This window comes from Elgaria multicarinata, chromosome 3 (genome assembly GCF_023053635.1).
Source record: "Elgaria multicarinata webbii isolate HBS135686 ecotype San Diego chromosome 3, rElgMul1.1.pri, whole genome shotgun sequence".
Lineage (NCBI taxonomy): Eukaryota > Metazoa > Chordata > Lepidosauria > Squamata > Anguidae > Elgaria > Elgaria multicarinata.
In genome coordinates this window covers 10761675-10789051 of record NC_086173.1, presented here as the reverse complement: position 1 = coordinate 10789051, position 27377 = coordinate 10761675, and the positions used below count along the sequence as shown (strand labels likewise).

The window sequence follows — 27377 nt, the reverse complement described above, 5'->3', positions numbered from 1 at the left end:
GTTCTTTCCTTTAACCCTTAGAGCACCACAGGGGCAAGGATTTAAGCTTGCAGTCCATGGTATGCTGTTGCAGTTAGATACACAAGAAGAACCTCACTGTAAGAGACCATGGCTGGGTTCACACAACATTCCAACCCCTATTCAGGTCCTATTCAGATGATCACAGAAGGGGGGGGAAACTCCAGTCACACAACATGCTAAGCCACCAGGGATAGTATTTTTGAGTGATCCATGGTAGCTTAGTGTGATGTCTGAACAGTGGTTGAGTACGGATTGTTAATGAACTGTGGGTTATCGTGTTGTCTGAATGCAATGTGTTTTCCACAGGGTGGCTTGTTCACCACCCTTAACAAACCACCAACAAACCATGGATTCTCAAGGTAGCTTGTTTGAGAAAAATAAGCCACACTGTATGGTTAACAAGCCACCCAGTGGAAAACACACTGCATTCAGACAACACAATAGCCTGCAATTCAACAACAACCCACACTCAGTGTGGCATGTTGTGTGAACCCAGCCCATGAGTCTATTTCTGGCCAGCCAGATACTTTCACACTGCCTCCAAACATGGAAGTTTCATTTAGCATATAGAAGTATCCTTCAGGACTTTTGTCTTCCCTTTGCTGAAAGTCACTTTTCCAACCCTGGCATCCTCTAGACATATTGGATTACAACTCCCAGCATATCTGGGAGTTGGCTGGTAATGATAAGTGTTGTAGTTCAACACATCTGGAGGGCACAAGGGTTGGAGAAGGCTGATACAAGTTAATGACCATCACTATCTATTCCTGTAGCAGAAAATTCCGCATCAGCTAATGATGCATCTTGTAAAGAAGTACTTTATTTTTGTTTCTTCCAAATCTGCTGCCAATACACTCAGGAATTAGAAAATTTTCTCTCTCTCTCTTCACTTTCTTCTTATCATTCATAATTTTGTTTCCTTCTCTCTTAGGGTAGCCATGTGTTCTACTTTGTAGAGGACAGTCCTCCATTTGAAGGGCTGTCCAGTCCAAGGGTAAAGAACCATAAGAAGAAAGAGCTGGGAAGGGCCTTGAGGTTGCCCATCAGTAGGCTGAGAAGCCTCCAACAAGTATACAGTTCAGCTGGTCACAGTCTTCACCACTATGGTGTGTTACAGAAGAGTTCATACTCTCTCTGCACATAGTTGCACTGTGTATTTTCATGGGGAAAATGGGGTATTATTTCTGAAAACAAAAAAAAGTTATTGTCTTACTTGTGTAATTGCAATGTTCCACTATAGCACCGTGCCACCTAGAGATTATGCAGTGGAAAAGCAGGAAAGGAAAAGTTCCGATCTGAATTCCGATCTGAGTTCCGATGTGACTTCTGCAATGAAACTGAAAGTAGATGGAGCAATTAGCAACCTCCGTATAGAAAAACACACCATCTGAGCACACTGTGATACCATTTGTTTTGCATTATCTCCCACTCTTTGCTTTTGGAACCTATAACTGCCCTTGTGTTTGGTCACCACCAGTTGTCATCTCTTTACACTTGGGCACCCAACACGCTTGTGGGTTTTTGCTCAGTTCCAAAATCAGCCCACTTGGTTTCCGAGATGGTTCCTTTGTGAAGTTTTGCTAGCACAATTCCCCACTCCACTCTGGTGCCTAGCCCATGTTCCCCATTGCTTGCTTTGAACAACCTTTGCTTGCCTAAAGGTCCATTTGCCTTGGAAAGCCAGAGAGAGAGAGAAATTACGTTGTGAAGCTTTTGGTGGAAAGTTCATTGTTGAAATGCCCCTCCTAAGGCTTAGGAGGGGCAGGCTAATACATCCTGACGTTTTCGGCATTTTAGCCCCTGTCTTTTTCTTTTTTGGTCTTTGGCCCCAGCCACAGTTAGAATGTAGCCCCGAGAACTTCTCCAGAACTGAATTTGGCCCTGGGCCTAAAAGATGTTCAACACCCCTGGTCTAAGAATAAGTCCTGTTTTAAGGATCTCCATTTTAAATTCTCTCCTTGTACTCAATTGTGGTGGCTCCAGGATTTCCAATGATAGCCAAGTCTCCATTTGCTATTCCCATCAGTGCCACAAGTACCTGTTATGTCAGAACCATTGTTGCCTATCTCCTCCATCCATTGCCTGTCCATGGACAACTTGGTACTCAATAGTGCTTAAGCAGCTTGAAGCTTTTGCCCTATTTTTTATTGGTAATGGAGAACTGGGAAGCCTGTGGGTAGCCTGTGCCAACTATTGTTTCCAAGTATCCTCAACCAACCAGTAAGTGCAATTCTTTGGGTTGCCCTTACTGTGAAGCAGGGTAATGTCCTACAGAATCAAAGAGTTGGAAGGCACCTTGGAGATCACCTGGTCCAACCCTTTACTCAATGCAGGATGCAACCGCAACATCTCTGCTAGGTCAGGGGTGGGCAAACTGTAGCTCTCCGGGTGTCTTGGACTTCAATGCTCAGCATTCCTGACCGTTGGCCATGCTGGTAGCAGCTTCTGGGAGTTGAAATCCAAAACATCTGGAGAGCTACCTTCTGCCTGTCCCTGTACTAGGTGGTGACCATCCAGACTCCTGTTAAATAACTCCAGTGAAGGAGATCTCACTCTGAGTCACTCTGTTCCACTGCTGAAGAGCTGTCATGGTTAGGAATGTCTCCTAATGTTAGCCAAAATCCTCTTCCCTGAAACTTCATCCACTGGTTATAGCCCTGTTCTCTGGGGAAACAAAGAACAAGTCTGTTTCGTCTTCTGCATGTTCGTCTTCTTCAAATATTTGAATACTACTATCACATTTCTGCCTAATCTTCAGTTTTTCACTTTAAACTAGCCAGCTCTTCCAACGGACTTCATTTCTAGACCCTTCACCATGCTCTTCTCTGGACACACTCTAATTTGTCAATGTCTTTCTTAAAATGTGGTGCCCAGGGCTGGACACAGTAGTCCAAAAGGGTGATACTGACATTAGGAATGGTCAGATCTGTCAATTTCATTTGATTTATTTTTATTTACTTATTTATTAGATTTGTATCCCACCTTTTTTCCTCCAAGGAACCCAAGGAGGCACACATAATCTTCCTCCCCTCCATGTTATCCTCACAACAACAACCCTGTGAGGTGGGTTGGCCTGAGAGTCTGTGACTGGCCCAAAGTCACCCAGTGGGTTTCCATGGCCGAGTGGGGACTAGAACCCGGTTCTCCCGACTCCCAGTCCAACACTTTAGCCACTACACCACACTGTCTCTCCCACATTTTCTCCCACGTTCAGATTTTTTTAAACCTCCGGGTTTTTTCTCTCTCCTGACCATGAAAAACTCTGTTAATTTTACTAAGTTCGCATATAAAGATTAAAAATAATTTTAAAAACTGGGTGGGGGAGAAGAACGGGGCAGCCACAGGGAGCTCAGAGGGAGAGCCAGCTGCCTCGTTCCTCCCCCTCCCCCCCCCACAGTTAGCTGTAAATGCAATCTTTGACATTTACAGCTAAACAACAACAAAACCACACTTTTCCCATTAAAAAACCCCACTTACCAGAGAAGAGGGGGGGTGGATGCTCCCAGGCATCTCTGGAAACCCTCAACTGTGTTCCTTCCCATATAGACGCTGGGAAGGAGCATCAATGCAGCTACACCCTGGCTTGTGCTGCCAGGCGCAACATTACAGAAGCCGTATAGACGAGTGCGAGGTGAAAATAGGTGTGCACCAACCATCAGTGGTCATGGGGAGGAAGGGGGGGGTCTGGGATTCCAGATTGGGACTGTGGACCTGAGGTTGTCCCCCACCCCCTTCTCCACAGGGCGCTCTCCCTCTGCCCAGATGCGGCAGTACACAACTCACAAGATGTTGTGAGTCGTTTTATGAGGGGGCTTTCATGGAAAGTTCTTTGAAAAATCAGAATGTACAGGGAAAGCAGAAGTGCAAACCCAAACAAGAAGGAAGGGAAAGTGGTTTAAAAGAAACACACACACACACACACACACACACACAATACTCTACTGGAGTAGAGAGCACTTTTGAAATGGTGGGGGGGTGGTGGTGGAAGAGATGTTGGGGAGAACTATTGCTCGCCAGGACTGCCAACTGAAAGAAGAAAACTGGACCAGGTAGGGTGACCGTATGAAAAGGAGGACAGGGCTCCTGTATCTTTAACAGTTGTATTGAAAAGGGAATTTCTGCAGGTGTCCTTTGTATATATGGAGAACCTGGTGAAATTCCCTCTTTATCACAACAGTTAAAGCTGCAGGAGCTATACTTTAGTGACCAGATTTAAAAGAGGGCAGGGCACCTGCAGCTTTAACTGCTGTGATGGAGATGAAATTTCACTAGGTTCTCCATATATACAAATGACACCTGCTGAAATCCCCTTTTCTATGCAACTGTTAAAGATACAGGAGCCCTGTCCTCCTTTTCATAGGGTCACCCTAGGACCAGGTCCACTCATGTAGCCTTCAATGCAGCTGTATCTGCACATGTTAGCAAGGGCCGATTACACATGATTTGCACATCTCTATCTATTATCTATCTATTGCATTTATATCCCGCCTGTTTTCTTCCAAAGAACCCAAGGAGGTGTGCATAATCCTATGTAAGCGTACATATCTAGCCACTCTTAAATGCGCAGTGGCTGACTGAAGAGCTGGCAACCTTAATCCAAAGCAACTGCTGTGCAAGGTGGACACAAACCTAGGGTGACCATATGAAACGGAGGACAGGGCTCCTGTATCTTTAACAGTTCCATAGGAAAGGGAATTTCAGCAGGTGTCATTTGTATATATGGAGAACCTGGTGAAATTTCCTCTTCATCACAACAGTTAAAGCTGCAGGTGCCCTGCCCTCTTTTAAACCTGGTCACTCTGGTATAGCCCCTGCAGCTTTAACTGTTGTAATGAAGAGGGAATTTCACCAGATTCTCCATATATACAAATGACTCCTGCTGAAATTCCCTTTTCTATGCAACTGTTAAAGATACAGGAGCCCTGACCTCCTTTTCATATGGTCATTCTACTTTCCCCCCATGCTTAACTAAAACTCCAGAACGCCGGTTTGCTTTGGCCTTTCTGAAGCACACCCAACCCAGTGGAAATGGGTTCCCCTCCTCCCTTTGTGGTGTGCTGTGGAGCAGTTTTTTAAGTGTGTGTGTGTGTGTGTGTGTGTGTGTGTGTGTGTGTGTGTGTGTGTATGTATAGAAGATTAGGCTGTTCAGTCCAAGCTGGAACCCTAACTGCTTTCTGTTTAGTTTGCTGAAATCTGCCCTGCCCCCCACCCCCACCAGCGCAGACTTATGTATTTCTACTCTCCACCAATGACTAGGTGGAATCCTAATGAAGCCTCTTGGGGCTGTTGTGGGGAGCATCTGTGAACTTTTGTCTATTTCCTGAAGCCTGTCAGGCCTTCCCAATAGGGTGCATTTCATTCCTTTCCTTCAGCAGCTGTTCCTCATACACTCTCGCTGCGGCCGCCCCAAACCCCCCAATCCACTTTTCCTGTTTTGTTGGAATATTTGAATCTCCCCTCCAGAGGATGGGATAGAGAAAGGAGGGGGGCAAACAGCTGCACATCGCTCTTCTCCCCTTGATACCCCCCCACCCCCACACTTTTCTTTTGGGCTATTTGGAGCAGCTATAAATAGTTTCAGGCAGACGGAGAAGAAGAAGAAAAAATCCTGGATTGTAACTGGAGTTAATCACCAAAAAATGGAGATCAGCTGTCACTGCCACTACAGCTGCTTCAGAGCCAAGCTGTGACTTGGCAGTGGGTGAGAAGGAGAGCAAGGCCGGGCAAGTCCCTCCTTCTGCACCAGCTTTCCAAAGAGCATATTGTTAGAGAAAACGCCAGATTATTACTTTGGTGGTTTTTCCCCCCTGGGAGGGGCAAAGAAATAACCAGGAGATGATAACATCAGCTGGAAACTTCTCAGATATGAGCGAAGTGGGAAACTCTGGGTATGGCTAGACGGGGCGATACCCCGGGGATTGATTGATTGATTTCATTATTATCCCACCTTTTTTCCTCCAAGGAACCCAAGGCAGCGTACATAATCCTCCTCTCCATTTTAGCCTCACAACAACAACCTGTGAGGTAGGCTGGGCTGAGAGTCTGTGACTGGCCCAAAGTCACCCAGTGGGCTTCCACGGCCGAGTGGGGACTAGAACCCAGATCTCCTGAGTCCCAGCCCAACACCTTAGCCACTACACCACACTTAGCCACAACGCCACATGATGCACAGGGGATCCCGGGAGCAGGGAGGGATGATCCCTCCCGTTCCCTGGGATATCGCCCTACCCTTCTATCCCAACTTGTCTATCCAGTGTGGCCGGGCATCCCGTTTTCATCCTGGCTCCTCATGAGTAAATGCAAAGTGCCAGGAACCTGGCATGGAGCTCTGCAAGCGCTCCATGCCCGTGTGTGTGTGTGTGGGGGGTGGTCATAGAATCATAGAATAGCAGAGTTGGAAGGGGCCTACAAGGCCATCGAGTCCAACCCCCTGCTCAATGCAGGAATCCACCCTAAAGCATCCCTGACAGATGGTTGTCCAGCTGCCTCTTGAATGCCTCTAGTGTGGGAGAGCCCACAACCTCCCTAGGTAACTGATTCCACCGTCGCACTGCTCTAACAGTTAGGAAGTTTTTCCTGATGTCCAACCGGAATCTGGCCTCCTTTAACTTGAGCCCGTTATTCTGTGTCCTGCACTCTGGGAGGATCGAGAAGAGATCCTGGCCTTCCTCTATGTGACAACCTTTTAAGTATTTGAAGAGTGCTATCATGTCTCCCCTCAATCTTCTCTTCTCCAGGCTAAACATGCCCAGTTCTTTCAGTCTCTCTTCATAGGGCTTTGTTTCTAGACCCCCGATCATCCTGGTTGCCCTCCTCTGAACACGCTCCAGCTTGTCTGCATCCTTCTTGAATTGTGGAGCCCAGAACTGGACGCAATACTCTAGATGAGGCCTAACCACTGGGCCGAATAGAGAGGAACCAGTACCTCACGTGATTTGGAAGCTATACTTCTATTAATGCAGCCCAAAATAGCATTTGCCTTTCTTGCAGCCATATTGCACTGTTGGCTCATATTCAGCTTGTGATCTACAACAATTCCAAGATCTTTCTCGTTTGTAGTATTGCTGAGCCAAGTGTCCCCCATCTTGTAACTGTGCATTTGGTTTCTATTCCCTAAATGTAGAACTTGGCATTTATCCCTATTAAATTTCATTCTGTTGTTTTCAGCCCAGCACTCCAGCCTATCCAGATCACTTTGAAGTTTGTTTCTGTCTTCCAGGGTATTAGATATCCCACCCAATTTTGTATCATCTGCAAATTTGATCAGCGTTCCCTGCACCTCCTTGTCCAAATCATTAATAAAAATGTTGAAGAGCACTGGGCCCAGGACTGAGCCCTGCGGCACCCCACTCATTGCCTCTCCCCAGTTTGAGAAGGTTCCATTGATAAGTACTCTTTGAGTCCGATTCTGTAGCCAACTGTGAATCCACCTAATAGTTGTTCCATCTAGCCCACTTTTAGCTAGTTTGTTAATCAGAATGTCATGTGGTACTTTGTCAAAAGCTTTGCTGAAGTCAAGATATATGACATCCACAGAATTCCCACAGTCCACAAGGGAGGTTATTCTATCAAAAAAATGAGATCAAATTAGTCTGACAGGATTTGTTCCTGACAAATCCATGTTGGCTTCTAGTAATCACTGCATTGATTTCAAGGTGTTTGCAGATTGACTTCTTTATAATCTGTTCCAGAATTTTCCCAGGGATGGATGTCAGACTGACTGGTCTGTAGTTCCCAGGTTCCTCCTTTTTGCCCTTTTTGAAGATAGGGACAACGTTAGCCCTCCTCCAGTCATCTGTCACCTCACCCGTCTTCCATGATTTTGCAAAGATAATAGACAAAGGTTCTGAGAGTTCTTCTGCTAGCTCCTTCATTACTCTAGGATGCAGTTCATTGGGCCCTGGAGATTTGAACTCATTCAAAACAAATTAGGTGTTCTTTGACCATTTGTTTATCAATCTCAAACTGCAATCCTGCCCCCTCAACTTCTGCTTCACTTTTTCCAGGGGGGTCATAGACCCGCTTTTGGGAGAAGACCGAGGCAAAGTAGGAATTGAGCACTTCAGCCTTTTCTTTGTCATCTGTTATCAATTTGCCATCCTCGTTAAGCAGTTGAACCACCATTTCTTTCCTCTGTCTTTTACTACTCACGTATCTGAAGAAAGCCTTTTTATTGCTTTTAGCATCCTTCGCTAATCTCAGCTCATTCACAGCTTTAGCCTTCCTGATGCCATTTTGGCACTTCTGCGCCACTTGTCTGTACTCTTCTTTTGTAGCCTGGCCTTCCTTCCACTTCCTATATGTATCCCTTTTTGTTTTCAGGTCATCTCTAAGCTTTTTGTGGAGCCACATTGGTTTCCTCTGTTGTCTTCTATCTTTTCTCCTTGTTGGAATTGTTTGTAACTGTGCCTTTAAAATTTCATTTTTTAAATACTCCCACCCATCCTGCACTCCTTTTCTCATTCGGCTCCCTTGCCACGGGACCTTACTTATTATAGTTCTGAGTTTATTAAAATCAGCTTTCCTAAAATCCAGAGTACGTGTATGGCTACGCTCGACTTTTGTCTCCTTCATAATCAAGAATTCAAGTATGACGTGGTCACTTTCCCCCAGAGTTCCCGTAACTGCCACTTTATCCACTAAGTCATCCCTATTGGTCAATAACAAGTCAAGGATTGCCGATCCTCTAGTTCCTTCCACCACTTTCTGTAGGAGAAAGTTATCACCCATACATGTCAGGAATTTCTTGGAAGGGCCGCTTTTGGCAGTAATGGTCTCCCAACAGATATCAGTCCCCCATCACTACTACATCACACTTCCTTGAAACACTGGCAATTTGTTTCTCAAAAGTTTCGTCCTCGTCTTCTCCTTGATTGGGTGGTCGGTAGTAGACTCCGATTATCATATTCTTTTTATTCCTCGCCCCATTTATTTTAATCCAGACGCTCTCGACGGGGCTCCCAGTCTCATCCGCCTGTATTTCTGTGCAGGGATAGGTATTTTTAACATATAGTGCAACTCCACCTCCCTTTCTATTTCTTCTGTTCTTTTTGAACAAGTTATATCCTTCAATTGCTATATTCCAGTCATGGGAGTCATCCCACCAAGTTTCAGTTATACCTATCAAGTCGTATTTGCCTTCATGTAATAAGAGTTCAAGTTCATTCTGTTTGTTTCCCATGCTCTGGGCATTAGTATATAGACATCGAAGACCATGTGTTTTATAGTCTGGCTTTGTTCCTACATTGTTGCAGACACTATTTTGGGACACTGTTGGAGCTGTTCTCTGTACTGTGGTGCCTTGGCCTTCATCCCTTGTTGCCTCGGGGTTTACGTCTCCCACCCCCGTACGATTCAGTTTAAAGCCCTCCTGATGAAGTTCTTCATGCTGTGGCCGAACTCATTCTTTCCAGCCCTTGTGAGGTGCAACCCATCCCTTGCCAGCAGTCCATGTTCCAAGTAGCGTAGCCCGTGGTCCCAGAATCCAAAACTCTCACGACGGCACCACCTTCGAAGCCAGTCGTTCATCCGGAGTATTTTTCTTTCCCTTTCTAATCCTCTTCCAAGAACCGGGAGGAGGTTCTTGGAAGGGGCTTTTGTTTTTAAGATTTACATTTGCGCTGGAGCGCTCCAGTTCTTGTTTCTTTAAAAAAAGGGGGGCAGGTGCAACATCCTCTTCCTCTTGGGACGTCACGCGCCGTGTGTAGATGAGGGGGATGATCTCACAATCATCATATCACGAGATTATGCCCCTCCACCCCCCTCATCTAGCCATGCCCACAGAGTTGCCATCTTTCTTTCTATTCCTCCCTCCAGCAATGTTCCTGTGCCTTCAAGGCTGCAATCGTATGACGACTTCCTGGGGAGTCGGAACATATGGAATGGCCTTATATGGAGTCAAACCATTGGTCCGTCAAGCCTGGTATTGTCAGCACTGACTGGCAGCAGCTCTCCAGGGGTTCAGTCAGTTTTTCTAGCCCCACCAGGGGATACTGGAGTTTGAACCTGGGACCTTTGGCATGCAGTGCAGGGGCTCTACCGCTGAGCTATGATCCCTCCCGTTAAGGCAAGATCTACAACAGTTTATAACAGTTATAAAGTGACACATCCCATGACACATTCCATATACCGTTAAAGAACTGCTTTGAAAGTGTTATATCCTGTTCAGCGTAGATCTGGCTTAAGATAGGGATGAGAAACCACTTTCAGCCCAATGGTTGAATTCAATTTTGGAGAAGTTCTCAAGGGTCTCATTCCAGGGCTTCTCCCGATTCAGCAAAATTCCATAGCCTGACCAGGGTTTAACGACCCCAGACATAATACACATGCTCTCCTCTCCCTTGTTTTTGCCGTTTTTGCCCGCCAGCAGATGGTGCTGTTTTGTAGCGCATTTTACATTTATTACTGCATTTTCAGGGAGTTATAAAATGATGGATTCCCGCTCGAAAATAGCGGGAGCGGTACCGGAGGTTGGCGACATCATGAAAAGGTCCTGCAAATAATTGCTCATTTGGAGAAGCTTCCAGTGGTGGGCAAGGCCCAAGCCAAAGACAGTGAGGAAATAAATACCAGGCTGTTGTAGCTTACAGTTCTTCTTACTGTAACTAAATCTTAGGAGAGGCATTTCATCCTTTTAGAATGAGGAGAAATCTGCACAAAAGTTGGGAAGTCAGTAAATGATCATGGTTGGGGAAAATGGGGTGTGTGTCTCCTGGGCATCTGGTCTTCTGGGGAACCCCCAAAGGGCCAGATTGGAACCTCAGGAGGGAGGGATTTGGCAGATGTGACCTGAGGTTAATATCCCTGACTTAAGATCATGTCCACCCTTTACTCTCTCTTTCTTTCTCTTGAGAAAAAGAGAGAAATAGTGCAGGGTGGTTATGATCTTAAGAGAGAAAGTGGCCCTGTTCAGACAACATGCTAAACCATGATGGTTAAGCATTTTGAGCTAAACATTATGGTTTATTGGTCATGTGAACCATGACTTAGTGTGTCATGTGAACCATTCCTAACCGTGGTGGCTCCATAACCATGCTTTAAACACACTCACTAACCATTTGCTGCAAAAGGGTTTGTGGCCTAACTATGGCTTAGCATGTTGTCTGAACAGGCCCATTATGTGAGAATGGCTCTCACTTCAATCACCATTGGCATATGACCCCGAACAGATTACCTCTGAGGGAAAGTGCCCTTCAATGGAAAAAGGTAACCCACTGTTTTTAGACTCCAGTATGAAATCTGGCTAGTGTAGGACCATCTTCATATGCATCCATGTTCATCCATCCCTGGCAGCAAGTGATGCCTTGCATGTGTCAATGCCCCTGGAATAGATTATAGACATCAGGAAGAGTGGGTATCAATTCATTGGGTGTCAAAGTCTTACAATGTTCCTACAGATTCATCTGAGAATCACCAAGTATGGAGTGATGCATGTTCATGTGTGACCTTCTTCCTAGACTTTTTCACAAAGACACTGTCCTCTGCTGCCAAATGGACAAGTGTGTTGTGGGGCCATTCAGAGGAGTCTTTGAATGTGCTGGACATTTTAAAAGCTGCAGGTCTAAGTTTGGAAATATGTACACAACCCCTGCTAAAGTCCTTCAATCCAGAGTGTATCTGCACAGGACTTAAGGATCCTGTGCAGGACCTGGTCTGATCCTTGCTGAATCAGACCAAGGTCCCATCTAGTCCAGCATTCTGTTCTCCCAGTGACCAACCAGCTTGCCCATGGGAGACCCCACAAGCAGGACATGAACACAACAGCACCCTAACTGACTTATAGTTGGTTAGTGGGGAGATAACTCCTCAAAACTCCTTGGCTCTCCCTATGGCCAGCCAAATAATTCATCTGAATTTTGACTTGATGAATCAGTATGCCCTGACTTGTAGAAGCAGGTTTGCATTTTAAGGGCATGTTTGTTTATTTTAGAAATCTATTTTGTTTCTGGTGTGTTACTGTGGGTGTTTCCAGTTAGAGAGTTCTTGGCACTAGCAACCAAAAGGCATTGTGCAGCTCTCCCATCTTTTCTTTCTTAATGGATTTCCTGTGGTAAGAAAAAACACAGATGAAGTGGTGGGAAAACATCATATCTACCATCAGAAAACAAATTATGCGCTAAAAAAAGTGCTTTAGCTCTTTTCCTTCTCTGCAGCATCTAGTAGAACTTATCTTGTGTGGTGATGTCACAATGTTTTAGTTCTACATCATCCCACTTGTGCTTCACCTCATTGGCTGCTCATGGGAGGTGAGGAGGGAGGAAACACCACATAAAGGAAGTTCTGTAAGACATTACAAAGGAGGAGGAGATAGATGTGTGGTTGCCGTTTTCTGCAGCTGCCACATGTTCACTATCACTGCTACATCAGGTTTGGAATCTAAAAAGGCAACTATCTATATTGAGGTTTTGGTGATATATGTATATATTGATTTAACTTAAAGGTAGGCAACCATTCTTTAAGTATGCAAAATATCCATGCAAATGTGATTTAATCTGCAAAATTTAATATAACACCTTTGAATTTTCATGCTCACTCCTCAACTTGAAACAGAATTTGGTAGCACCGTGTGTATATAACTTTGCTTCTATCATCCTGTCAGCCCTCTGCATCTCTCCTCTGAGGCCCAGGGCATGGCAACTTGCGTTCCTCCAGATATTTCAGCCTACATCACCCACGATCCCTCTCTATTAGCTATGCTGGCTATGGCTAATGGGAGTTGTAGGCCCCCCCAAAAAACTGAAGGGCCACACTCCTGGGTCTAGTGAATTCCTTGACTTTGGTAGTTTATTCCCAGCCTTGTTGTGAGTCCGTCCAAGACATAGCTCTTTGGTTGAAGAAGATCCAAAGCCTTTCTCATTGTCTGCCATCTCTGGAGCATTGCAGCTCCTGATGTAAGAATGTCTCTGGTGCTAGACTGGGTGAAACTATTACTGTCTAGTCAGTCTCCTGTAACCAGCACCAGATGTTTCAGAGCAACAAGGAAGACAGAAGTGATTATGCATGCCATCCATTCAACCCCTGTCAATCACTCCCAAAGCACTGTCAACCAGACATTTAGTGGCCTCTTAAACATAAGGCTGAAGAACACTGTGGTCTGCTTCGACTTGCACACTAGCTGTTTCCTTTGGAACTGATGTCATTCCATCTGCTCAGCTATTTCCAGTGCAGTGCTGAAAATTTCTCCTGCATTTTTTTATTTTTTTACCATTCTCATTCAGTTTGATGGAAATGAAATTGCTTTTAAAAAGAAATTCAACGGTGTAAAAAAAATATATGGAAAAATTCTCATGGGTGTTTACTTAGGAGGCAGCTGAGGATTCTGTGGAAGTGTCCTGTCTTTCGTTGTAAGATCATCCTCTCCAGCAGCCTGTAGCCTCCTTGGCTTCCCATACTTTAATTAAGGCCCAGGGGCTAGACATCATGATGTAATTCCTCCCATAGGGCTTTACAAGATCAGGAATCGCAGGCAGTCTGGGAGGCTACAGAGTGATGGAGAGATGTGTAATAGAAGGAAAACAGGCACACAGGACTCTCGGCCACCTTGCAGTCAGTCGGTAAACTCAAAAACACCTTACAAATAAATGATAAAACACCCTGAGAATGAGGCAGAATAAGGGAAGCCTCTTTCATGGCAGAAGAAAAGTTGCAGGAATTGAGGGATGGATTTCGGCACAGCACTAACTCCCCCTCTTCCTTGGAGCAAGACACAGCACTGTGCCCCCTCAACACCTGCATTGTGGTGAATGTAAAATGGGGACTAGGCTGCCACAAATTCTTAGCAAGAAAGAAAGAAAGAAGCTATGCTGCCTACAACCCCTGCCAATGGTGAGCCCTACCTGCGAGAAACTATTAAAGTACAAGTTATAATGTTATGAGAGAAGGAGAACTATTTCTCTCTGCCACTGGCTGCCTCCCAAAATCACGTGCATGGAAGCCCTAACAAAGAGTAAGGGAGGCAAAATTGTTCCACTCATCCCACACAAAATGCCTTCATCCAAAGGGAACAGGGTATAGCTCAATGGCAGAGCACTTGCTTTGCATGGAGAAGGTCGCAGGTTTGATACCTGGCCATCTCCAAGTCCGGCTAGGAAATAATTCTGCCTGAAACCCTGGAGAGCCATTGCTGCCAGTCAGTGCTGACAACACTGGGCTAGATGGGCTGATGGGCTGACTCAGTATAAGGCAACTTCCTATGTCCACTACTTTTGGAGGGCCTGTCGTGAGCAAATACATTGTTCCGATTTCTTGCAAAGTTTCCTCTTATTTTGAAATGCTGTTTCCCTCTTTGCTCTTCTTTTGCCTAGTTCCAGAGAAGTGAGCCAACCATCCTTTTCTCCCTTTTAACAATGTAAACAACATTATATTTATTTGTTACATTTCTATGCTGCCTAATAGCCGACATCATTGCATCAGCAATGTCATAAGGGCGAATTACATACGACCTGTCCTTCTTTGCTGAGGAGGATGTAAGCCTATGCAGCAGGGTTTTGCTATTTTATTGTTTTACTCTGCACAGCACCATATACACTGATGGTGCTATATAAATAAATAAATAAATAATAAGGAGGAGGAGGAGCAAGAAGTTTCTTTCTGATTTTCATAGGACCAATGGAGCACATTTCAACATGGTCTCCCTCTACCACATATGACTGACACTCATGGGCTGCTTTTTAGCTTCATCCCACGTACCTGTTTCCCTCAAATTATCCCCTACAGCACTAAGCTGTTGGCGTTGTTGTTGTTGCTAGCTAAATCACACCCTGGGCGGCAGCGCTCCTAAGATCCTTTGCACACCAGGAAAGGTGTTTAAGGGGGGGGGGGATGTAAAAAATCATTAAAAAATTAATCTGATTCAAATTTGGTATGCTTAAAGCTCTCCTTAATATCTATTACTGTGCCAATTTTGATGCCTTTATCTTTAAAACGTACGCAGCTGTAAGCATTTGTTTTATTTTTCTTTAAACATATCAAATCCTCCTCCTGCGCCCCCATTGGCCGCTCGGAAAACAACAAATGATTCACTCCAAAAGTAGTACCAAAATAGGTCAGGTCTTTTGCCTTTGAAGCACGATTAAAGCAGGATGCATGGGAGTACTTCACAATCAAAGCAGATTATAAACTGGAAAACTTCAGAGTACTTCACAATAAAAGCAGATTATAAGGTGGAAAAGTTCGGAGTCCTTTGCACGCAATTCGCAGTGATTGCACAGTATAACCCTGGTGGGATAAAGCTCTTTATGTTCCCCTTGAGCCTGTGTGGGGAAGAGAAACGTCTCTCTACCATGTGAAAAAAGGAGATTTGTTTCAATAGATTAAGCCTTTATGATCCCTGCCTACAAACACATGGATCCCCCACTTCTTTTTGTGGGGCGGGGATGCTGGGGCACATGATACTAAGGAAGGTAAACCGAACAGGGATGTGAAAAGGCAGACAATGAAACGGTTTCATATTTGCTTTAAGCAGAAGCAAACCCTGGCTTTGTTCAGCCCACTAGTCTAGAAAAAAAAAAAAAATACAGACGCTGTTGATAAGGGAATCCCCCTGGGGTGAAAAGCAATACACAGCTTCTTTCCACTCTGGATTCATCTGGATGCTCAAAGCCTCATTCATCAGTGTAAAATAGCCTGAGCACAAGCGTCGGGGTGGGAGGGTGGGGGGAGGTGGAGTGGGGAAGAAGAGGAGGAGGAGGGATTGCAGGCTCCATATATAGCACTGTAGCTTCTGTTCTCTGCTTGAATAGGCTTTTCTCCAATGCCCTTTTCCCATGAGAAGCGCTGACCTGACTCGGGTGGGGGAGGGGATGCCAAAGGTCTCGCTCTCTGGGCACCCCTTCGACAGAGCCTGGGCTGAGGTGACAATGGTTTGAACGGCTGCTAGTCAGCATGGTTGAATGGAACCTCCTTGTTCAGAAGCAGTGTGCAACTCAAGAATAAGAGCGCGCAATTGCCTCCAAGGCCTCCTTGTGTGGTCTTCCCAGCTGCATCTGGCTTGAGGTCAGCTTCAGGTGTGAATGGGCTCTCAGCCAAGTGCTTTCTGGTGGGCTACCTCTGGTATTGTGGGTTGCCTGGCAGGGCTGGCTCTACCATTAGGCAGAATGAGGTGGTCACCTCGGGCATCAGATGCTGGGAGGTGGCAGCAAGATGACCTCCACCCCCTAAGCTAGCCTGCTCCTTTCAGGTGCGGTGGAGGACACCATGTCATTGCAAGGGTTGAAGAAATGATTTGACTGTCAGTCAGTTGGCTTTTTTTTACATGGAATGTGGGGGTGGGAGTATCTCATCTTTCACTTTAGGCAGCAAAGTATCTTGGGACAGCCCTGTTACCTTGTAGTGGTGGCAGAAAAGGATGGGTCTTACCATTAAGCATAGTGAGGTGCTCACCTCAGGCGGCAGATGTTGGGAGGTAATAGCAAGTTGTTGGAGGAGAGAGCTGTGTGTGTGCATGGCCTGCCCTGTGCCCTCTAAGCTAACCTGTTGCCTTCAGGTGTGATGGAGGATGTTGCCCCAATGTCATTGTTGAAGAAAGATTCAATTGTCAGTCCAGTTGGCTTTTGTACATGGAATGGGAGGATGGCACCATCTTGTTCTTCACCTCAGGAAGCACAATGTCTCCGGCCAACCCTGGTGGCAGGCGGCCATTTTAGTTTTTCCCAGTCCCCCCCAGAGTGAGGCTATGTAGGGCGCTCCAGGGAATTGTGGGAAATTAAAACAAAATGGCTGTTCCCCATTGCTGCCACCACCAGATGCAGAGGGCCCAGGGCAGACACCAGCACCAGTGGGTCCTGAGTGGTGGGGGCTGAGGACCTGAAGGTGCTGCCTGATCCGGCTGGCCAGTGTGGGGAAAGGGATGCTAGACCAATAAGTGGGCCTTTGGACTGCACCTGCAGAGTTTTTCTTATACTCTTATGGCCAAGGTATCCTGATATAAAAGCAGCCCCTTCCCTTGCTATGGTGATGCCTCCTCATCTTTCCTCCAGAAATGAATCCCATCCAAAAGAGCATGTAGGACCACTACCATTTTCACAGCTAGATTACTTTGGCACAGTGGGACAGTGGTTTATACTTCTACCTTCCCACCCACCCCTCTTTGAATCTATCTATCTATCTAAAATCTTAATATGGATTTGCCTTTGTATGGCAGTAAAGAACCATTGAAGGAGAGATGGGAGGTTTTAGCATCTCTCCAGAATAGGTCTTCTTTGGAAATCTAGAGCAATGCTAGAAGCTGTGCTGCCAGCTCTTGGCCTCTGCTTGCATATGTTCTGCTTATATGGTTGAAAATAAGGAAAACCTTATAGAGTCACTTTAAGTCCCCACAGCTCTCTCATCCAAAGGAAATCAAATTCGGTAGTGCTGCCCCTGAACTGCTCACCTTTTAGGGAAGCGGGGAGCACAGAACAATACACCAGGATTGTATGAAATTGCATCCTGGATCATGCCCTGTATATGGGCTTCCTTCCTGGATGCATCTGACTGGCCACTGTTGGGGACAAGAGGTCCAGGTTAGGTTATGCTTTCGTAACATCAAGCTTGTCAGGTCTTGCGTCCGCTGCGGAAGGCTGTGTCAATATGGCGGTGACGTATCTAAGGGTTCCCTACAAAGTCCTGGCACTGAACGGTCACTGGACAAGTCACTCAGAAAGTCCACTGAGTCTGGCTTCCTTAATATCCTCCGAAATAACCTTCTGCTGCCACGTACTGATTTTCAGAGAGCAGCAGAAAAAAACCCCAACATATCTTGTGGCACCTTAAAGACCGAAATGTTTGTTCTGGCATAACCTTTCGTGGGCACTGTCCACCTGATCACGGATGCCAGAATAAATGTGTGAGTCTTTAACGTGCCACAAGACTCTTTGCTGTTTTGCTGCAACAGACGGCCCCTCCCTCCATTTTATATTCTTAACTAAAGCCAACATGAAAGGTGAGATATGCCAATCTTAGAATCCACCCAGACCAGAATATATGGAACATAGCATCAGGACACATGGTCATCTGATAAATTAGAATATAGTTCTATCTAACCACCTACTCTAACATCACAGACTCCCCTCTTTAACATTGATCCTTACCACCAGCCTTTCACATCATCTCCCTCTGATCCTACTAACTCCTCGGTCTTCTCACAAACTCTAAGCTGAGCCTCAATTCCATCCTAAGTCAACTAACTGTCTCTGACCTCTCACTAATTGTTTCTGCCACACTTCTGATCTTCTCAACAAGTGACATCTGTGGCACAAAGCACCTTCAATGGCAACTCTTCCTGCACATAGCCTGACCTTCCTAGCTGGGAATAGTGGTGATTGCAACATCTGGAGAGCATCAGGTGAGAGAAGTCTGCCTTATGGTAAGGGTGAGCAACTTGTACCCTCCAGATAGATGGCCAACAACTCCCATCATCCCCCACCATTGGTTATGCTGGCTAGGGCTGATGGGAATTGTAGGCCAAAACGTCTGGAGAGCCACATGTTGCCCACTCCTGCCTTATGAGATCTAATGATAGATCCTGATAAAACTAAGCTTTATACACAGATATGTACCTGTATTTATTTGTAGCTGACAGCAATTCTAATGGAAGGTGGCTGTGTGCCTTCTTTTACAAAGGATAGTCTTTTATTTGAAGTGCTGCCAGAGAATGTCCTCTTTGACGACTTCGTTACAATTGGCATTTATAAATGTACAGGCCAAGCAAATATTATGGGGGCACAAAAGCAAGCACACTGCCAGACCATGCTAGTATTAATGCAGCCTCATTCTTCTGGAATACGAAAGAAAAATAAAATCCCCTCTATTCACCAGAAACCTTATAGCAACTTTGTTGGATCAAACAAAACTGGTTCCTGTTCTAGGGTGGCCATGTGTCCTGCTTTACAGAGGACAGTTCTGTAATTGAAAGGTTGCCAGAGAGCAGTCCTCTGTTTCAAGGTGTTCTCTGTTTGAAGGACTGTCTGGTCCAACTCTGGTTTAAAGATAAAGAACCATCCGAAGGCAGAGCTGGGCCTTGAGGTTGACCATCCACAACACCTGGACAACAGACTGAGCAGGGAGGCACGCGGGTCACCTGGTCACAGACTTCCCTCTAGGGTGAGATGAATTGTATTTCTATTAAAGTTATAATTATAATTTCTAAATTTGAATCTACATATATAAATTAGAATATGAACAGAATAGAATACGTATGAAAATCAGCATCCTCTTTCCCCCCTCTTTTTTGTTGATGCATCTTTTTTGGTGGTTCATAAATGGCCACCCTAAGTAGCCATAGCCAATAAATATAATCCTACAGACAAGCAGGACAAGCATCTAGTCCAAATACTCCCACTCTCATAATTGCATATCCTGCCAACTATGCTCTGGTTTCAGCGGAAATCTAATTTTAAGTGATTCAAGGGGAAGCCAAATATCTTCCTTGTCTGTTCAATCCTGTGTAATGCAAGGATTCTATTTCTCCTCTATTTCCCTTCCGCAGTTCTTCTAAATCACTGGCATATATTCCCAACATGCAGTACTGGGTTATTGAAAATAGTTTCCAACAAATGTATAAGAAGACCAAACTTTTATTTTTCATGATTAAGGGCATGTCTAGACACGCGATATCCCAGGGATTGTCCCTGGATCATCCCTGTGCATCCACATGATGCACAGGGCATCCCAGCAAGGCCGGCGCCAGAGTATATTGCACCCTAGGCAGGCGCGTTCTGAAGCCTCCGCCCTGCCCCCCAGCTCGCTCACTCACCGCTACCCCCCTGCCTACTCACTCCCCGCCCCCCCACTCACCCACCGCTAGCCCCCCTCACCCGCTCGCTTGCTCACTCACTCACTTACTGCCCACCCACCCGCTGCCCCCCGCCCGCTTGCTCGCTTGCCACCCCCACCCGCTCGCTCGCTTGCTCGCTCACTCACTGCTCCTGCTCCCCACCCCCGCCCGCTCCTGCCCCCGCCCGCTCGCTCACTCACTGCTCTGGCTCCGGCTCCTCCCTCGCTCGCCCCGCTCACTTCCCGCTCCCTCCCGCTCTCGGTTTGAAGCCAGGACACTGGGTTGGGGTGTGTGGCGGAGGCTTTGAAGCGGCCGCCTGGAAGTGGCTTCCTGGCGCGCCGTGCTGAAGCCTCCGCCCCTCCCCCTCCACGCCCTCTCCTGGCTTTGAAGCCGGGATGCTGGGGTTGGGGGGCAGGGCAGAGGCTTTGAAGCGGCACACCTGGAAGTGGCTTCCTGGCACGCCATACTGAAGCCTCCGCCTCCAAACCCAGCGTCCTGACTTCGAAGGAGCCAGGACGCTGGGGTTGGGCGGCAGCTGGGGTGGCAGCTTTGGAACAGCATGCCCGGAAGCTGCTCTAGGAGAGCAGCTTCCAGGTACGCTGTTCAGCGCCCTTGATTGCTTGGCGCTCTAGGCCGCCGCCTGAGTTGCCTCTATGGCAGCACCGGGCCTGCATCCCGGGAGCAGGGAGGAACGATCCACCCTTGGCCAGGGATATTGGCCTACCCTTTCATTCTGATTTTTCCCATGTTCTCGGGATGATCCCGAGACTGTAGGACATGCGGCCTTGTGAGTAATCATGAGGAGCCAGGAACCAGGCATGGGGCACAGAGCTCCTCAGGAACTTTGTGACAATCGGGGGTGGTGTGGGGGTGGGGCGCTCGTGCGCTCATTTTCCTTTAAAAAAAAATGGTGGGCGCAATGCCCCCTTCCTCCTGGGACATCGCGCTCCGCGTGTAGATGAAGGGCAATTATAAAATTGCAAGATCCTCCCCCTCCAACCCCCTCATCTAGCCATGCCCTAAGTCTGTCAGCTTTATCTGGTTGTAGCAACTTTGCTGCTGCTGCTGCTGCTGCTATTTGTGATGCCATTTCCATTGAAGGCTTCCAGTGTGACATTTCTAGGTGAAACCATCCTAGAGCCAAAAGCAACCTTGCAGATATCTGCAATGACAAGCAATGCCAAATGGTGCAATCCTGCACTGGGAAAGTTAAATTCTCCATTTGCAGTTGGCTACTGAAAAGTAAGCGATTATCAGATCCACTGCAGTAGATAGATAGCTGGCTGGGAAATGCTGGGAGTAGGTGGACATGTTTCTATTTAAATATAAATAGATGGATGGAATGATCTCCCTGATGAGGCTCGCCTGGCACCAAAGCTGCTATCTTTTCGGTGCCAGGTTAAGACTTTCCTCTTTGCCCAGGCATATGGCGGCACATCTTAATCACCCACATGTTTCGTTTTTTTAACAGTTTTTAATGCTTTATGTGTGTATGTTCTGTGTTTTAGAACTTTAAATTTTGTATACTCGTTTTTATCTTAATTTTAGGATTTCTGTAAACTGCCCAGAGAGCCCTGGTTATGGGGGCGGTATATAAGTGTAATAAATAAATAAATGTATATGATTTATGCTCCCTTATGCCCCTTGTTTAGAAGCTATGTCATAAGTGTATGGTTATTTACACCGTAGTTCACATTTGTAAAGGCAAGAAGAATTTTGGGATATCCTCTCTCCCAGCCCCGGCCTGCTTTTATTGATCTATATCCTCCCAGGGGAGAGGAGAGAAACACTTTAGTGTATTCCTGACCTTAAAATGTGTGTGTGAACCCTGTTTTTGTTGTTTTGTGCCTCTAATTGCTTATTAATTGCGCATTGTAATAGTGAATTGTAATCGCTTGGCATGTAAAACAGAGATTTTGTTATATCAAGTGGTATACAGGCATTATAAATAATAAATAAATAAATGCTGCAGTGGGTTGTTGTGAGCCTGGCACTTATTAAGGTCTTGAGCGCTCTTCACTTCTACTCAGGTGAGTGCTGCTAGAGACCGTGGGGGCTTCCAGACAGAGCGCTTGAAGCACTAACGATCGGGAGGCATTGCGCAACTGTCCCATCTTTCCCTCCTTAAAAGTTTTTCTGTGGTACGGAAAAAGAAGCAGTCGGAGAAACATGGGAGAGGTACGAGCGGAAGTAAAATTCCTTGAATGAGGCACAACAGCAACAGCAACACCTTGTCTGGGAGCTCCCAGAGTGACCTTTGGCGAAATCCACTGGGATGCATTCTGAGCATTTTAATGGAAGATGCTTGAAGCATGAATTTGTGCATATTCTCTGCATTGGACCAGGCAGGTGCATGTCCCATTGAGTTGCGCCCCTTGTGACCCCTGCTCACTTGAGTCAAGGATACATCTTTCACATTCAAGATGGTATCAGTAGAGTGGCCACTAATGCATCACCAAAAAAAGAGGACCTCCCCCCCCAAAAAAAGCATGGATTTGCATAAAAATTGCATAGGCTCATTTATATGCATAGATGCCAATTTTGTAATCCTTATTATAATTTTGATAGAAAAGCAATATATCTCACCCATGTTTTGATCAGCTGACTTGTGTGTCTAGTCAGTTTGCTGTCCAGATACTATAAATGGACAGCTTCAAAGCCTAGTTCTTTCTTCTCATGTTTCTTTGACTCTGTTCAGACAACACGCTAAGCCATGGTGATTAAGCATTTTGAGCTAAACATTATGGCTTAGTGTGTCGTGTGAACCATTCCTAACTGTGGTGGCTACATAACCGCGGTTTAAACACCCTCACTAACCATTTGATGCAAAACGGTTAGCGGCCTAACCATGGCTTGATGTGTCATCTGAACAGGCCCTTTAACTTTACACTGGACTTGGACCTGACAGCATTCAAATAGAGGACACCTACAAATAGAGGACTATCCAGCTCTTCAAATAGAGGGATGACCTTTGTAAAGCGGCCTGTACTCAGGGCTAGGCTGGGGGTGCTGCCCCCCAAATTTTCTCTGCCCCCATTTTTTTTTTTTTTACAAACAAATAATTTTTTTAAAAAACAGTTTATAACTTTTCTTTAAAGGTCCTGCAAACCAGATGAAACCCACCCCTCACAAACTTTTAGGCTGACTATGGGCTTTCTGTAAAATAGGACACATGACCACCCTAGCTTCCAGGAGGCATTGCACAATCATTCCATATTTTGTTCCTTAAGGGATATTCTGTGGTAAGGAAGAAGCAGGGGAAAACACAGGAAAGTTATAATTGGGTTACAACTGGAAGACGTCGTTGTCTGGAAACCCCCCCCTCCCCCCAAAAAAACATCTCTCAGGCCGGGCGATTACCCAATAAAATAGGCTGTAAATAATTTATTTATTTTTAAAAATAATAAATAAACAAAAGCCTCGTCTGGAAGCACCTTCCTCCCCCTCCCCCAATACACACACGGTGTCCCCTGCCCCCCCCCCCAATACACACCATAAACATATGCGCATGTGTTTTATTAGCTAGACCCCTTCCGATTCGACATACCAGATCCGTAACATTATGGTAACACATTGCTAATGTTTGACTCACAAGATCTTGGAAAGATGGGATGGAGCGGGAGGGGTGGCTGGGAGGGAGCGTATGAGAAAAGCAGCTTAGATTCCAACGCTCCCTTGTGATCTCTTTATCAACCCCCTTCCCCCACCCCTCACTCCCAGTTTTCAAAGAAACCATGCCCCATTTTTTATTATTATTTTTGAGGGGAGGGAGTTTATCATCCCAGACGTTTGCTGCTTCGTGTGTGCCATGAGCTTTGAGAGGGAGGGAACGGCAGCCGCTTGGCTAACTTGTCTTTCTCCTGCAGGACATCCCCCCCCCCCATCTCTCTCTTAAGCCCTAACCGTTCCGCCCCTTGTTCCCAGGGTAGGGTTGACTGGCTGGTCTTTCTAAGTTTGATAAAGCGTTTCCTCCCATTGTGATTCTATACGGCCTGTGGGCCTTTCTTTCTGCCAGTCCCTCCCCTTCTCTCTCTCTCTCTCTCTCTCTCTCTCTCATTTTCACTGAACCTCAGTAAATCTTGTGGCTTAAGAACGCAACTGCCTCCTCCCTTCCCCGAGAAAAAGAAAGCAAAGCAAAAAGAAGAAGAAGAAGAAGAAAAGAACCTTTAAACTATCAGACATTGTCTTCCAGGATTTTACTGAAAGGGCCCTGGATGCATGGACTCAACGGGGGTGAGTATCATCAACCCACAGGTTGCGCTTTGTTGGTCTGAAAAGCAGTGGCGACCCAGGGAGCGTTTCGGGTAGATGTTGCTCTTAATGTTTTCTCGGTGTCTATTTGTGGCTACTTAGGTTTGTTTGTTTTTTCACAGGCGACAGACGTATGCACACGGGGGGGGGGGGGGTTGGCTGTGGTGGAAGCCACTAGCGACGCATGGCCTTGCCATGATGCACTCTTCAACGTGGTGAGGCACGGAAAACATTCCCCAACCCGTGCCCCCTGCGACAAATCCTGTGAAACCCAGTCTCCCCAGCACTGATAATCAGCCATACGCAGGCCATTTAAGCTAGATGCTGTTTGTGCAGCTAACATTTTATTCAGCTTCGAGGGTATGCAGTTATCTGAGTTACACAGAACTCTTCCCATTTGGGAAGAATGGAAAGATAGCTCAGTGCTTGGCTTTCTCGTGGCACCTTGAAGTGTCAGGTGCTTGTTTGGCCCTTCCACCTGTCCCAACCTTTTTAGTGGGCCAACCTTTGTGGTGCTGCATCATCTGACCCCCATTTCATTGGAGCAGTGGCCTGAATAGGCGATCTTCTTGCTCTTTTCCACTTGCCCGGTCACAGTCTGAGCTGGGACGCTGTGTGAATGATGAGGTGTAATCATAGATGGAGCTCTAAAGGGGATAACTGCAGGGAAACAAGAAGAAATTCTAAGAAGGGTCAACATGCAGCCTGTTTTTATGCATGTCTGCTCAGAAGTAAATCCTACTGCATTCAGTAGGGCCTTCTCAGTAAGTTTGCCTTGGATTACCTGAGAGTAAACCCAATTAAATTCAATGAGATGTACTTCTGAGTAGACTGCATAGGACTGTGTTTTGTTTTAGCAGCAAGTGTGGCTATGTTTTTGGATCTCTTTCCCCCCAATTATGCCTTGATTGCTCGCTTTTGTTACCATCTTCTCCCAAGAGTCCCTAATTATTATTTATTGCAATTGATAGCCAGATCTATCTACTAGGCTGGACCAGATGATGAATTGTGTTCTTTTGATGTGTTTGGTAGAAGGGCTTCAGACTGCGACATAAAATCAATTGATAAAAGAGGGAGTCTGTGAGGAGGCATTGAAAGGGGGGTGTTCATGAATGGAACATCAGGGGTCAGTCCTTAGGTTGCTTAACGGCATTGCTGGGTATAAGAATGAAGAAAGGCGTACATTATTTACTCTGCTGTGGGGGGAAGGAAAAGTAATGGTTTGCTGAGAACAATAAAGTTGTATCTGAATTGGCTGGGCTGGCTTAACCAAATCTACTACTGTGCAATGGTTCTGTGTGAGTTGTACTAGAGCTGAAATGTGTGTGTGTGTGTGTGTGTGTGTGTGTGTGTGTTTTAGGGGGAGGCAGAAATTGAAAGCTGGGGGGGGGGGGTGAATTGAATTTGAATTCCAGTTTTGAAAATATACAAATTTCACTTTTAAAAATTGTCTTTCAAGGTGTGTGTTTTTAAAATCAAATATTGTTGGTTAATTAATAATAAGATAAGCATGGAAAATTCAGTACTTTATTTCTTTGTTTTTATCCTGAAAATGCTTAAATTCCAGCAGCATGAATATTTGAAAATACTGGGGGCGGGGTTGTCGGGGGGGGGGGGAGAGAATCTGAATTAGGCAAAGATACATTCTGAGTTATTTATTGTTTTACAAAATTTGACTGATACTTTGCTGAAGATTTCCCCTCCCAAATTTATTTCAGTTCTAACTGTGTCGGTGCTACATTGAGTGAATACAAATGGCCATTTACCAGGGTGATAGTTTATTATGGTATCTGCATGCAACCACTTAATAAGTTTGTCTTATCCTGTATCGAGGCAAGTAGAACTTTGCCAGAGTGGCAAAATCATTAGGAAAAGATCTATCTCTCTCTCTCTCTTACACACACACACACACACACACTAATATGAGCTGAATGGCACACATTCATATGTGCTAAAATGCAGGTGCACCTGGAGAACAAGTGGCACTCTGTCTTCTCTCATAGAGATACACTTTCTGTCTAAGTGCTTCCGCTCTTTTGTTCTGAACGGCATCGACTGAGTACTAAGTGTGTATTTATTTATTTATTAATTACATTTCTATACTGCCCAATAGCCGGAGCTCTCTGGGCGGTTCACAAAAATTAAAAACATTCCAAGTATAAAACAACAGTATAAAACCATAATATAAAATACAGTATAAAAGCTCTACCGGATAAAAACAGCAGCAATGCAAAATTACAAATTTCACACACCAAGTTAAAAGCCAGACTGGCTTTTTGGGAGAGGTGACTTATTTATTTTTAAATGGACTCATACCTGTGCAAGAAAGATATATCTCATTGCATGTGCCCTTTAAACATATTTTTCCCAGAGATTATTATCCCTCCTGGTATGCAGTGTGCCAGTTCCATTTTACCTGGGACTATGTATTTGCACATGGGTGCCATGAGCCCATGGCATACAGTCTCCATTATGCTATTGCACGCGGATAAGTCTGCAACTGCTAAATTATTTTTAATGCCATTTAAACCCCAATCCTATTTATATTTACTCAGAAGTCCCACTTGGTTCAGTAGGAGTTAGGCAATCCATTTACCTGAGGGCAAGTCCCATTGAACTCAATTGGACATCTGAGTAGACATGTTTAGGACTCCACTAATAATTTCACTTATGAGTGCACAGGATTGCAGCAAATAAGCCATGGCTGCTGCTTCATGTCACCCCATCCCTAGTTTTTCCAGGCCAAGGATTGCCTCGAAAGGTAACCAGCCAAATTCATGCAGTCCGAGGCAGGAAGTCTACAGCATCTAACCCTTTTTCCAGACTGCTTCCCTCGTTCCCATGGTGGGTGTAGGGTTTAGCTGGGGGCCAGAAATGGACCCGCTTTAGGCAATAGAAGTGTTCATTGCCAAGTCCTACAGTTTCACAAATTCTTTGGGGATCAACCTCTTTGAAAGGAAACCGGGGCAAAGGAGAATGATGTTTACTTCTTTCTTTGTGGTGTGTTTCCTGGTGGGCTTCACGTCTTGATATTGTTTTGTCCCTGTAGTGGGGGCGCGGGTGGAGGGGCGTAAGGCCAAGTTAAGAGGGAGGCTGCTCTCAATGGGAGGAAGCAAGCTGCAAACAGAAAAAAATATATACAGTAGGGAGGGAATCTTTATATGGTCACTATCTGCCCCTTGTTATATAAGATAAATGGATTGGGTGGCAAGTTGAGGGCAAGCAAAAACAAGTGCTACTTTATACAGTGTATATGGGGTTGAAGATGCTAATTTGTCCACCTCCATCCTCCAAAAGCATGACAAAAATCTTCGATTCCTCTGTAGCTACTGAATTGTATCAAATGGTGTTG

At 45.6% G+C, this 27377-nt stretch overlaps 1 protein-coding gene across 1 annotated transcript in view; it reads left to right on the top strand.

The window, feature by feature from the left end:
* The first annotated feature begins 23973 nt into the window (after nt 1–23973).
* HDAC7 (histone deacetylase 7) overlaps nt 23974–27377 on the top strand; it is a 266746-nt gene continuing 263342 nt past the window's right edge. The window contains exon 1 of the mRNA XM_063119277.1: nt 23974–24007. Coding sequence (XP_062975347.1) covers nt 23989–24007 — 19 coding nt within the window. The 5' untranslated portion in view covers nt 23974–23988. The remainder of the gene's footprint in view (nt 24008–27377) is intronic.